The sequence below is a fragment of the Lithobates pipiens genome, unplaced genomic scaffold (assembly GCF_037356315.1).
Source record: "Lithobates pipiens isolate NorthernLeopardFrog02 unplaced genomic scaffold, aLitPip1_a1.2 Scaffold_8, whole genome shotgun sequence".
Taxonomy (NCBI): domain Eukaryota; kingdom Metazoa; phylum Chordata; class Amphibia; order Anura; family Ranidae; genus Lithobates; species Lithobates pipiens.
The window spans coordinates 640447457-640460805 of record NW_027507903.1 but is presented as its reverse complement, the minus strand read 5'-3'; the positions used below and the strand labels follow the sequence as shown (position 1 = coordinate 640460805).

At 47.2% G+C, this 13349-nt stretch overlaps 1 protein-coding gene across 2 annotated transcripts in view; it reads left to right on the top strand.

Moving 5' to 3' along the window:
- NYAP1 (neuronal tyrosine phosphorylated phosphoinositide-3-kinase adaptor 1) overlaps positions 1-13349 on the top strand; it is a 59527-nt gene that overhangs the window by 17457 nt on the left and 28721 nt on the right. For both annotated transcript variants that reach the window (XM_077470905.1, XM_077470906.1), the window contains exons 3-4: positions 1575-1736; positions 10841-11121. In XM_077470905.1, coding sequence (XP_077327031.1) covers positions 1615-1736; positions 10841-11121 — 403 coding nt within the window. In that variant the 5' untranslated portion in view covers positions 1575-1614. The remainder of the gene's footprint in view (positions 1-1574; positions 1737-10840; positions 11122-13349) is intronic.

Below are 13349 nucleotides of genomic sequence, written 5' to 3'. Positions count from 1 at the left end.
TGCCTCTTCTCTGAGCTGGGCAGTATTTATTAATGCATTATGTCAGCTCTGCATCATTATATGAATGAAGGGGGCTTCCTCAGGGGCAGGTCCATACTTCCCTGCACTCACAGTATATCCTCAGTCTTCCAGGTTAAATTATGCTGGGCATCATTAAACCTGAAAGACTGAGGACATCTAGAGGAAGCAAATGGTACTGCAGAGAGCAGCTCTGGAATGATGGAGAACATTTAGCATCGTCTATCACTTTCCTCCCCAGACTGACAATCCCTGGCCTGCCTTTTTCAATCATGGAGGCTCAGCTTCACATGTAGGAATTACTTAGGAAAGTCTGAATGCAGTTTGATCCACAAAGAAAAGCCGGCATATTGGTATATATCAGCAAAGTGATTGTCTTGTATTTTACAGAGTAGAACACACCCACATCCATTTCAACGCGTTTCGTCTGTTTTTGGCCTTTATCATTAAAGTGTTACTAAACCCACAACAGTAAAATCAGTCGGTATATGTAGTAAAGCATGTCTGTTATACTCACTGTGTAACCTAAGCGGCTAATCCTCTGCATTGTGTAAAAAGTAGGGATGATCCTGATGTTCGAGTCAAACGTAAGTTTGACTCAAACATCGGGTGTTCGTTTGCTCACAAATGAACAGAACATATGGGGCGTTCATGACAAATTTGAGTGCCCCATAATGCACTTCGAGATAGGTGCATTGATGACTGCTGATTGGCCAAAGCATTCACCTGACCTGCATGCTTTGGCCAATCACTGCGCAATCTACTGTGAGAGCTATGATTGGCCAAAGGCAGGGTTCAGGGGCTAAGTCCATGCCCCACACTATATAAGGCTGCTTACACGGTGGCTGTGTATAGTATGATGAAAAATTTAGCTAGGTTAGGCAGGTTAGTTAGTGGCGTGCAGTGTGTGTGTGTGTGTGTGTGTGTGTGTATATATATGAAGGAGGCTTCCTCAGGGGCAGGCCCATACTGCTCTGCACTCACAGTATATCCTCGGTCTTCCAGGTTAAATGATGCTGGGCATCATTAAACCTGGAAGACTGAGGACATCTAGAGGAAGCAAATGGTACTGCAGAGAGCAGCTCTGGATTGCAGGAGGACATTGAGCATCGTCTATCACTTTCCTCCCCAGACTGACAATCCCTGGCCTGCCTCTTTCAATCATGGAGGCTCAGCAAGCATCACATGTAGGCTTTACCAGTCTGAATGCAGATAGGAACACCCACTTATCCTGTCTTACACCCACCCAATTAGGTATTTTGATATTTGCATGACTCTTCCCAAGAGGAAGACCACTGCTTACATCAGGACTGAGGGCCCTTGAGAGGAGTGCTGGGGGGCACCATGATGTTTTCAGGAAGCTATGTACACTACACTGCATTGCACAGAGAAACACAGATACCCAGTGGCTTATTTATAAATTTTAAGGGGTGGGGGGGCAGAGAAGGTAAAATATAAGCAGATAAATCATCTAGCTTTAACTACTTTTGTTTCTGCTAGTCAAGTTCTGAGAGCACAATTTTTCAGATTGCACCATGTTTTTTTTTGTCCCACAGTCTCCGTCATCTGGGGGGTCTAGAGGTCAGACTCCAGAAGATGACCCCAAGCTCCCCTGACACTGTGACACACCTTGGGAAAGAAAAGGCTGGAGAAATGAATCTGCTGTACAGGAAGAGCCGGGTGGAGTGGCGACAGAAAGAAGAGGAGCCTAAGAAGAGGTAGGACGGGTCCATACTCGTTTTCATGTGCTAAATGTTTCTCTCTCTGCAAAGTTGAAGTCATGGTCAGGGGGTCAGGCTCGGAGACCAGTAGCTATAGCAGTAAGAGAGGCTCCTACAGACCAGCTAGATAAGTAAACAGGCAGGTCACCCTATCGGATGACGTGGGCTCAACCGAGGTGCGGGGTCTAAGCACTAACCGGTATTTACCAGATCTCCTGATGGTGGAGATGGGTTTTTGCTACATGTTAGCACCAGGTCATGGTCCTCAGGATCGCATCACCAGGAGGTGAGCAAGCCGGGGTCCAGTAGCAGATGTAGCATCAAGCAGAAGCATCGTCAGTAAATGAGCCAAAGGTCAGTAACAAGTGGTTGTAGGTTGGGATCAAGCAGAAGTGTTGTCAAGGGACAAGCCAAAGTTTGGTAATGAGTGGCAGTGGAGAAGGGCAGCTGAAGGGCAGCTGCAGGTACGCAAAGGAGCAAGATATCAATTGGAAGGAGCACAACAATCTGGCAAACAGTGCAGAGACGAAGTTAATTCGAGGAGCAAAGCTCTCAAGGTTCACCAGAAACAAGGTACAAGGCAAGATTGTTCAAGGAATCAGAAAGGGTGCTGCCTAGCAACTCAGGTGGCTCCGCAGTGAAATTCTGATCCTGACAGTTGATTCAGAAAAAGAAAAGGCAGCTCTCTATTTACTGCCCTTGATATGAAGAAAAGCCTTCCTGGTCTGAGCTAATTTCTTGGATTAGTCCAGTCTTTTCAACCATTTTACCATGGAGGAACCCTTGAGGTCCCAGGGAACGCCTCTTACATATCTCCACCTCTTTAGCCTGAGTTAAAGCTGGATTAAGGCCAACATGTCCTAAATGGATCCAGATGGCAATCAGTATTGCTGTTAGGACACCCTAGCCATAATTCAAGTGTATTCCCTACTGGTACTATCAAAAAACTTTGTCTTAACCCTCAAGAAGCAATCCTTTCCCTCTGGAATGCATTGGCTGTATCTAATGCCCAAAAAATGTTTAAAGCCCAACTCCAAAAAAAAAGAAAAAAAAGTTTTATCCACAAAGAAAAGCCGGAACAATGGTATAAATCAGAAAAGTGGTTGTCTTGTATTTTATAGAGTAGAACACAGCCATAACCATTCCAACGTGTTTCGTCTGTTTGGGCCTTTATCATTAAAGTGTTACTAAACCCACAACAGTAAAATCAGTCTGTATACCTGTATGCAGTAAAGCATGTTTGTTATACTCACTGTGTAACCTAAGGGGTTACTCCTCCGCATTGTGTAAAAAGTAGGGATGAACCCGATGTTCGAGTCAAACGTAAGTTCGACTCAAACATCGGGTGTTCGTTTGCTCCCAAACTAACAGAACATATGGGGCGTTCATGGCAAATTTGAGCGCCCCATAATGCACTGCGAAATCGGTGCATTGATGACTGCTGATTGGCCAAAGCATTCAGCTCACCTGCATGCTTTGGCCAATCATCGCGCGATCTACTGGGAGAGCTATGATTGGCCAAAGGCAGGGTTCAGGGGCTAAGTCCACGCCCCAAACTATATAAGGCTGCTTACACGGTGGCTGTGTATAGTATGATGAAAAATGTAGCTAGGTTAGGCAGGTTAGTTAGTGGCGTGCAGTGTGTGTGTGTGTGTGTGTGTGTATATATATATGAAGGGGTCTTCCTCAGGGGAAGGCCCATACTGCCCTGCACTCACAGTATATCCTCGGTCTTCCAGGTTAAATGATGCTCGGCATCATTAAACCTGGAAGACTGAGGACATCTAGAGGAAGCAAATGGTACTGCAGAGAGCAGCTCTGGATTGCAGGAGGACATTGAGCATCGTCTATCACTTTCCTCCCCAGACTGACAATACCTGGCCTGCCTCTTTCAATCATGGAGGCTCAGCACGCCCCACACTATATAAGGCTGCTTACACAGCGGCTGTGTATAGTGTGATAACCTGGAGAGGAAAAATTGAGCTAAATGTGTATATATATATATATATATACATACAGTGCAAAGTATATAATAATGTATTGAAGTAGTTAAGGGGAACCCTATAACAGAATTAAGAAAAAAAACGGCATGGGGTCCCCCACAAAATCCATACCAGACCCCTTGGGTCTGGCATAGATTTTAAGGGGAACATCACGGCAAAATGTAAAAAGAAAAAATGCCGTGAGACCCCCCCCAAAATCCATACCAGACCCTTATCCGAGCAAGCAGCCTGGCAGGCCAGGAAAGGGGGGGACGAGCGAGCACCTCCCCTCCTGAACCATACCAGACCGCTTGCCCTCAACATGGGGAGGGTGCTTTGGGGTCCTGGAATCTGGAAGCCCCTGCTACCAAGAGGGCCCCCAGATCCCATCCCCCCCCCCACATGTGAATGGGTATCGGGTACATTGTACCACTACCCATTCACCCAAAAAAGTGTCAAAAAGTAAAAACCACAATAGACAGTTTTTGACTTTATTAAAAAAAAAAAAAAAAAAGTGTCCCATCACCGGACGGACTCAAAAAATAGAAAAAAAACCTGAAAAAATTCTGCCTCCATGGGAGGCCTCACGGAGACTACTGTCTTTTCGGGTCCTTTCCTGGCCTGCCAGGCTGCTTGGTCGAATAAGGGTCTGGTATGGGTTTTGGGGGGGACCCCACGGCAATTGCTTTTTCAATTTTGGGGTGGAGTTCCCCTTAAAATCTATACCAGATCCGAAGGGCCTGGTATGGACGGGGTGACCCACGCTGATTTTTAATTTTTTTTCCCCTTGATTTTTCATCTATATTGCCGGCAGCCAGCAATACATTACAGCCACGAGCAAGTTTAAATGACATTTTCTTTCTTTAGAAATGTGATTTTGCTGTGGCACTGTTCTACACATCACACAGATGCACCACTTCACAGGCAGACTAAGGGGACCCCCCCCCCCCCGGCACGATATTTTAACCGCTTCCCAACCGCCTCACGAAGATATACTACAGCAGAAGGGCAAGTGCAGGCAGATTAATGTACCTGTACGTTGCCCTTTAAGAGGCAGCTTGCAGGCGCCGGGAGCTCCGTGAGTGTGATCACGAGTCCTGCGGACTCGATGTCCACGAGGATACCCGCAATCGTCTCAGGGTGAGGAAGAATGGGGAAATGCTGATGTATTGTAAACAAGCATCTCCGCGTTCTGCCTAGTGACAGGACAATGGTCACATCTCCCTTTAATCGGGATCAGTGATCAGTGACGTGTCACACGCAGCCCCCTCCCCCCCACAGTTAGAATCACTCCCTAGGGCACACTTAACCCCTACAGCACCCCCTCCTGGTTAACCCCTTCACTGCCAGTCACATTTACACAGTAATCAATGCATTTTTAATCGCACTGATCACTGTATAAATGTGAATGGTCCCAAAATAGCGCCAAAAGTGTCCGATGTGTCTGCCATAATGTCGCAGTCACAATAAAAATCTCTGATCGCCGCCATTACTAGTAAAAAAAAAAAATTTTTTATAAGAATGCCATAATATGATCCCCTATTTTGTAGACGCTATAACTTTTGCACAAACCAATCAATAAACGCTTATTGCGATTTTTATATTTTTTATTTTTTAACCAAAAATATGTAGAAGAATACGTATCGGTCTAAACTGAGGGAAAAAAAAACTTTTTTTAAAGATATATTTTGGGGGATATTTATTATAGCGAAAAGTAAAAAATAATGCGTTTTTTTTTTTTTCAAAATGGTCGCTATTTTTTTATTTATACCACAAAAAATTAAAACCGCAGAGGTGATCAAATACCACCAAAAGAAAGGTCAAGTTTGTTTGGGAGCCACGTCGCACGACCACGCAATTGTCAGTTAAAGCGACACAGTGCCAAATCGCAAAAAGCGTTCCGGTCTTTGGCCAGCCAAATGGTCCGGGGCTTAAGTGGTTAAGGAATATTAGATTTTTACTGTTTCACTTTAAAGCGGTAGTAACCTGCTGACACTTTTTTATTTTTTTTCCTTGCAAGACTGTACGGACAAATATGGCATTATCTGAATGGGCAGCTAAGATCTGAATTAACCCCTACGCGGTTTCCCCGAAAATAAGACCTAGCGTGATTGTCAGTGATGGCTGCAATATAAGCCCCTACCCCCAAATAAGATCTTGTAGGTCTTGTTTTTAGGGTAGGGCTTATTTTCAGGGGAAACAGGGTAAGGCTTATTTGGGGGGTAGGGCTTATATCGCAGCCATCACCGACAATCACGCTAGGTCTTATTTTTCAGGGAAACGGGGTAGCTGCCAAAGAGTCTCCCCTCGCTGGTCCCTAACATGATCCTGTAGGCTTGTGGTTATAGATGCAGATCAGTGGTCCCCAACTTCAGTCCTCAAGTAGCCCCAGTAGGGAATATTTTCCTGATTTCCTTAACCTCGCACAGGTGTTTTACTGTAAATCAATGTCAATGGCTTGGTATTTTATCTAAAGGAAAATTTTCCAAAACATGGCCTGTTGGCGGTACTTGAAGAGGCTGGGAAGCAGTGATATCGAAAATATTACTCAAAGGTGGACAGTCGGCGGCCAAAGTTTCCGGGATTCTGCAGAGAATGGAAAAAGTGATGAAGTTGTAAGGCATTCCAGAATGGTAGGCGGAGGGAACCGAGCGGGTCTGTTAAAGAAGATATGGAGGGCCAATTTCCCGACATCGGGAAGTGTGAAGCCTGAACATAGTTGTTATGTCGTAGAGTGTGAAAATGTGGATTTTCAAGGCCTGGGACGAACCTAGGGTTCCCGAGAATAGGATATAGGGGTGAATTCATCGTTGAAATAGGGGTCTGTGTGAATATTCTTGAGCATGCAGTGACAGTGGGACCCAGTGGCGTAACTAGAACCTTCAGGGCCCCGATGCAAGAAACCATGAAGGGCCCACCTGAACCCCAGCCAGGACCCTTCCCTCCGAGTCCGGCGGTGGAACTCCAGGGCGTGGTCACAGGTATGACCTTTGTGAGCCCTGTAGTTCCACCACTGGTATCAGTATTTTTTAATTTTTAGGTGCCCCATTGGGGGACTGTCCCTAGGCAGGATGGGGTCCCCATCCCCAGAAGAGATGAGGTCCTTTTCTCCAGGGCAGATGAAGTTACTGCCCCCAGGTGAGAAGGGGTCCCTGTCCCCAGGGGAGGTGGGGGTCCCTGTCCCCACGTGAGAAGGGGCCCCTGTCCCCAGGGGGAGATGGAGGGGGTAAGTAATGGTGTGTGGGGGGTGGGATCCTCTCACTCACCATGACCAAGCTGTAGGCCGCGCACTCATCCATGTTGGCTGGACGGGGGATCAGCATATCTCCCAGAAAGACTTTTCATCATCTGTGTATGACGGGGGAGGAGGGGGTCTGCAGACAAGCCTGCAGTGTCCTCCGGGGGGCTCTCATAGGGCTGTGTGCTTAAAGTTTGTTTACCCGGGAGAAGTATGCAGTGCAGTGTGGGCCGGACTCGGGGGGGGGGGGGGGGGCGGACTCTGGCTGGGGAGAACAGACATCGGACTGAGCGGCAATGCATGGAACAGGAGAGGGGTACTCTGAGGAGCCGGCCGAGGACACAGGTCATGCGGGGAATGCACAACTAAAGAGCAGCCAGTGCGATAGTTGAGCATGGAGCTCTGCTAGTCACCCTCCACCTCCACCACCCGTGTGCGTGATTCACTGGTACCCCTAGCTGCCTATGCTGCTGCCGGCCATATGTAGAGGGGGCTGCATGGGCCCCTTGCATCACAGGGCCCGGTTGCGGTCGCAACTGCTGCACCCCCTATATTTACACCCCTGGTGGGACCGATTTAAGGGGTGCGCTTTCAGTGCTGGCGGTAGGTCGGCAAGGTGCTCCCCTTTAGAGGAATATTTGTTTGGGCTTGCTCAATTTGAACCCATAGTTTGGCTGGAGAATGTCAGTTCCAGTCTGAGTCTGCCTAGGTGTATTGCTTGAAAATATTTCAGTATATCTGGAAGAGCGATGCCTCCATACTGTTTAGGTAAAGTTAATTAGCATCAGGGAATGCGAGGTGTGCCCATACAAATTTGATGAAGAGGGAGTGTACTTGTTGAAAATAATTAGCAGGTATCTTGATCGGTAAGGCTTGGAAGAGGTAGAAATATTTGGGTAAGATACACATCTTAAAAAGATTGCATCTACCAAACCATGAGTGTAGTCCTCGATGCCAGGTCTCTAGTAAGATGCGGGATTTAGTGAGGAGAAGGGAGAAGTTACGTTCGAAGATTGGCGACAGGTCTGAGGGGATGTAGGTCCCAAGTGATATCGAAAATAACACCTCGCTGGAGCAAACCATCAAAGAATTCTCTCAGACTTTATGACTGCGGGTCAGAAAAGCAGGAAATAGTCATTCAAAATTGGCACCAAACTGGGATCACCATCGCCGCTCATTCTCTTAGCCCTTGTACACACGGTCGGACATTCCGACGGAAAATGTCCGATCGGACCGTGTTGTTGAATAATCCGACTGTGTGTGGGCTCCATCGGACTGTTTTCGTCTGAATATTCGACCGACAAAGTTTTAGAGCTGGGCTATAAAACTTTCCGACAACATGATCCGATTGGACTTTGTGATGCTCAGATCAAATTCCTACACCAAAGCTATTGGCTACTAGCCTGAACATAGTCCCGTCCTAACGAAATAACGTCATCACGTTCTGAATGATCAGATTTTCCAACAACTTTGTCCGACCGTGTGTATGCAACATGAGTTTTTTCGGACAAAATCCATCGGACAAAATCGGATTTTGTTGTCGGAATGTCTGACCGTGTGTACAAGGGCTTAGATCAGAGGGAATATGTTTCATCTGTTATCAGAGCCAATATATTAGTCATGGGGATATGAGTTATTCCACCTGCTAATAATCTCAAACTCAATCTATCCAAAACCAAGCTCATAATGTTTCCTCCCCCACATGCCCCTTCCCCTGATTTCTCTGCCATGATCGATAGCACAACTATCAGCCCATCCCCCACATGCCAGGGCACTAGGTGCAATCCTGGACTCTAAAGTATCCTTTCGGCCTCACGTCCAATCGCTGTCCAAATCCTGCCGCCGCAACCTCTGCAACATCTCCAAAACATGCCCCTTTCTAACCAATGTCACCACTAAGCTCATAGTTCACTCTCTGGTCATCTCTTGCCAGAAGATGGCAGAAGCTCGGCAAAAAAGTTCTGGAGATGGGCATGGGAGGAGGGGACAAGGGCACTAGAGTGCAGGAGGTCTTGGGAGAAACAAAGAGAACAATTAGGTTGGTATTTTGAGACTAGGTTAGTGACGTAGCTGTGGGCAGAGTTGTGGATGGCTTTGTAAGTTATGGTTAGTATTTTGAATTTAATTTGTTGGATGAGTGGAAGCCGGTGGATGGCAGAGAGGGGACGCAGTCGCAGTCCGGTTGGTACGGTGTATTAGTCTAGCGGCAGCATTCACAATAGACTGAAGGGGCATAACCCGTGTAAAGGTAGGCAAGTGAGGAGAGAGTTGCAGTAGTCAAGGCTGGAAAAAAAAAAGATGTTTTGTGGCGTTGCTAGTCAGGAAGGGGCAAATTCTGTTGCGAAAGTTAAGGTGGCAAGTTGTAGCCGGTGATTGGATGTGGGAGCTGAAGGAGAGGTCAGAGTCTAGGATTGCACCCAGCACCCTGGCATGTGTGGAGGGACCAATGGTTGTGCCATTGATTTCAATGGTGCAGTCATGGGGAGGGGATCAGGGAGGAGGAAAAATTACAAGCTCAGTTTTAAAAAGATTGAGTTTGAGGAAGTGGTGTGACATCCATACTTCTTTGCACTGAAACCAACATTGGGGCACTATTCCTCGTACTGATGGGGCACTATTCCTCGCACTGATGGGGCACTGTTCCTCCCACTGACACCAATGACAAGGCACTATTTCTCCCACTAAAATCAACATTGGGGCACAATTCCTCCTACTGACACCAAAATTGGGGCACTATTCCTCCCACTGAAACCAACATTGGGGCACAATTTCTCCTACTGACACCAACATCGGGGCACAAATCCTCTCACTGACACCAAGATTGGGGCACTATTCCGCCCACTGAAACCAGCATTGGGGCACTATTGCTCCCACTGATGGGGCACCATTCCTCCCACAGACACCAATGATAGGGGCACTATTCCTTCCACTGATACCAATGACAAGACACTACTCCTCCCACTGAAACCAACATCGGGGCACAAATCCTCTCACTGACACCAAGATTGGGGCACTATTCCGCCGACTGACACCAACATTGGGGCACAATTCCTCCCACTGATGGGGCACCATTCCTCCCACAGACACCAATGATGGTGCACTATTCCTTCCACTGATACCAGTGACAAGGCACTATTCCTCCCACTGAAAACAACATCAGGGCACAATTCCTCCAACTGACACCAACAATGGGTCACTATTCCTCCCACTGGCACCAACATTGGGGCACTATTCCTCCCACTGGCACCAACATTGGGGCACTATTCCTCCCACGGATGGGGCACCGTTCCTCCCACAGGCACCAATGATGGGGCACTATTCCTCCCACTGATGGGGCACCATTCCTCCCACAGACACCAATGATGGGGCACTATTGCTTCCACTGATACCAATGACAAGGCACTATTCCTCCCACTGAAACCAACATCAGGGCACAATTCCTCCCACTGGCACCAACATTGGGGCACTATTCCTCCTACCGATGGGGCACCGTTCCTCCCACAGGCACCAATGATGGGGCACTATTCCTTCCACTGTTACCAATAATGGGACACTATTTCTACTCCTACTGACCACAAGCCCTATGTAAGCTTTTTACTACTACTGACACTGGGGTATGTTTGTCTCCCACTGGTCACAGTTTAGGCCCCCTGAAGTCTGAAGTACAGTAAACTGGCCCTTTGTTTAGAAAGTTTGGAGACCCATGGTCTAGGGGAAGAGCCTTATAGTAAAGGCTCAAAAGTTTGACTGCGATTACAGTAAAGTATTAGGGAGCTGCTGGAAAATAAATGTGTTGGATAATTTGTTTTTGTCACCGCATTCCATTGAGACCCCTACTTGGTGAAAATTGTATAAACTCACTTATCCGTATTCTTTCGCAGCTCTGGTAAGGTTCGGGACATGGCTTCCTTCCGCCGCCACTTTCGGATGGGCTTCATGACGATGCCAGCCTCTCAGGAGCGGGCCCCTCTCCCTTGTGCTAGTGCCATGGCCCCTCGATCCCTTTCCTGTCACTCGGTGGGCAGCGCACCAGAGGAGAGCGGAAATGAAGGGGGTCCATCTGGGAGGAGGGCCCCGGCTAAACCCAAGAGGAACCCCAGCACAAAACTCAGCTTTGGTGGAGATGGGAGGACAGCAGAGGAACGTAGGCTCAGAAAAGAAGGTAAGAGCAGGCAATATACATAAAAACCAAGAGTACTTGCAGGTATTCCATCATTTTATCCACATAAAGACTTTTACAGTGACTCCATATATGTTCTAAAGTCTCTTGTCCAGGCTATAAGAGTTATAGTCCAAAGACTAATATTTTAAAACAATTAAAACATTGGTTGTTGAGAGTTAGGCCTGGTAGTGGCTGCTCCAAGTAACAAAAAACCTTTCGAGTATAGTGCTCATTGTTTTATGCAGAGCTCTTCTCTTTTCTAAACAGGGGGAACATACACCTTACCAAGCATGCATCAGGTCCCACGGTCGGGCAAATCGGCATGAAACCACCATCAGACAAGCAGGTCCTTCACCTATAGTAATCTGCCAGTTTAACACCAGCCTAGATTTCTAAGGACACACTTGCTTTGACTGTAACAAACATTAAAGCGCCTACTGCTTCAACATGCTTTTTTGATGTGTTTTTGATGCTTTGTGATGCTTTTTTGAGGCTTTAATGAAGCTTGGCAAAAGTCTTGTGTGTTGATATTCTATTTGTTTTTAAATGGGCCCAGTAAGACCCTGGCTCAGTAGTTTCCCCACTCAGTAGATCCCCATCTGTTCAGCAGATCTCCAGCTTATAAGTACCCTTGTTTAGCAGAAGGGCCATCTTGATGCAAGGGCACACCTGGGCATTTCCCAGGGGCCCCAGGTGCATGGGGCCCCACGATAATCTTGCATTACATCATATTTGCCAACTGCCTGGGACAAATTAATGCTTTTTACTAAACTGTCCCGAGATGGCCGTGTCCCCGAGACGCGTCCCAGAACCTATACTGTGCCCTCCCGATCCTAATATTGTGCCCTCCTGCCCCCTTCTGTACTGTGCCATTCTGCATTCCCCCCCTGTACTGTGCCCTTTGTGTTGATTAGTCTTTGATTTATGGAATGTTTTCCTTTTGTAAAATTGATTTTATTGAAAGTACTAATGAATCTAAGCTTAATTCTATCAACTATTTATACTTTATTTCTTGAAAGTAGGTGCGTAAAATGGGGCAAGCTGGTAGGGGGCCCCAGTGCATTACTTTTCCCAGGGGCCCATGATGCTATTAAGATGGCCCAGTTTAGCAGATACCCTGCTCAGTATTACCACCAGCTCTACTGATACCCCACTCAGTAGTACCCCTGGCTTTGCTGATCCCCATTCAGTAGTAACCCCCAGCTCTGCTCATCCCCCACGCAGTATTAACCTCCAGCTCTGGTGATCCTCTGGTTTGTTGATCCCCGTCTCTCTCTGGTCCCCACTCACCTCCTGCAATATTGCTACCACGCTGCTAGTTTCTCCTGCTCTGGTCCCCCAGCTCTGCTGATCCTCTGCCACTCAGTCCTCCTTTCAGGCCCGTCTTTAATATAGATTGGACCGACCCTGGGCAAAATTTTTCTTGGGACCCCCCAAGCAATTTCCCTCTCCACCTTCTCTGAGGCATACAATAAATAGCAGCTTGACTTAAAATTCGTTTTCCGTATCAGATCAGGCAGTGATTGTGATTGATTGCCAGCAATTAGTTAGAGGTTACAGCACATCACCTCCTCACTGCAGGGGGCATGATATACATAGGAATGCCGCCTTTATTTACATATCAATGCCACCAGTCGCAGCTATTTACTCAGTATTGTCATCACTATTTACATACGAATGCTGGTTATTTACATGTAAACACAGGTCTGCAGGTGAGTCATCTGTACACAACAATAGGGCAGAGCTGGGCAGCATTAGTAGCAGCACTTCACACTGAGATATCGGGACACAGCACAGGAATAAAACTTCCAAGGACAAGGTTATTTAAACCTGGATAGTTGGCAAGTATGAGGCAGCTGTTTTGGGCCCCACAACAATGACAGGGCCCAGGGCAGCTGCCCCTTTTGTCCTGCCTTAAAGACGGCCCTGCCTCCTTTCTCTAGAATTCCCATGTTGCTCACCACGTCTACTGTCTGCTAGTTATCCTGCTCCAGTCCCAACCCTGTTCACCTTCCTGCTGCTCCATGCTGCACGCCAGTTGTGATGTCTGCACCAGGCACTTCCAGAATATATACACATGAACTGGAAGTGACTGCTCATGACGTCTTTCTGGTTCGCTTGTTGATTTCCCAGTGCATCCTGCAATACATCCAAAACAAAGCAAAGCTATCGCTGAATAAAAGACTTTCAAGAGCCAAAGAGCTTTGCCGTAGGCTTCTGTGGAGGCT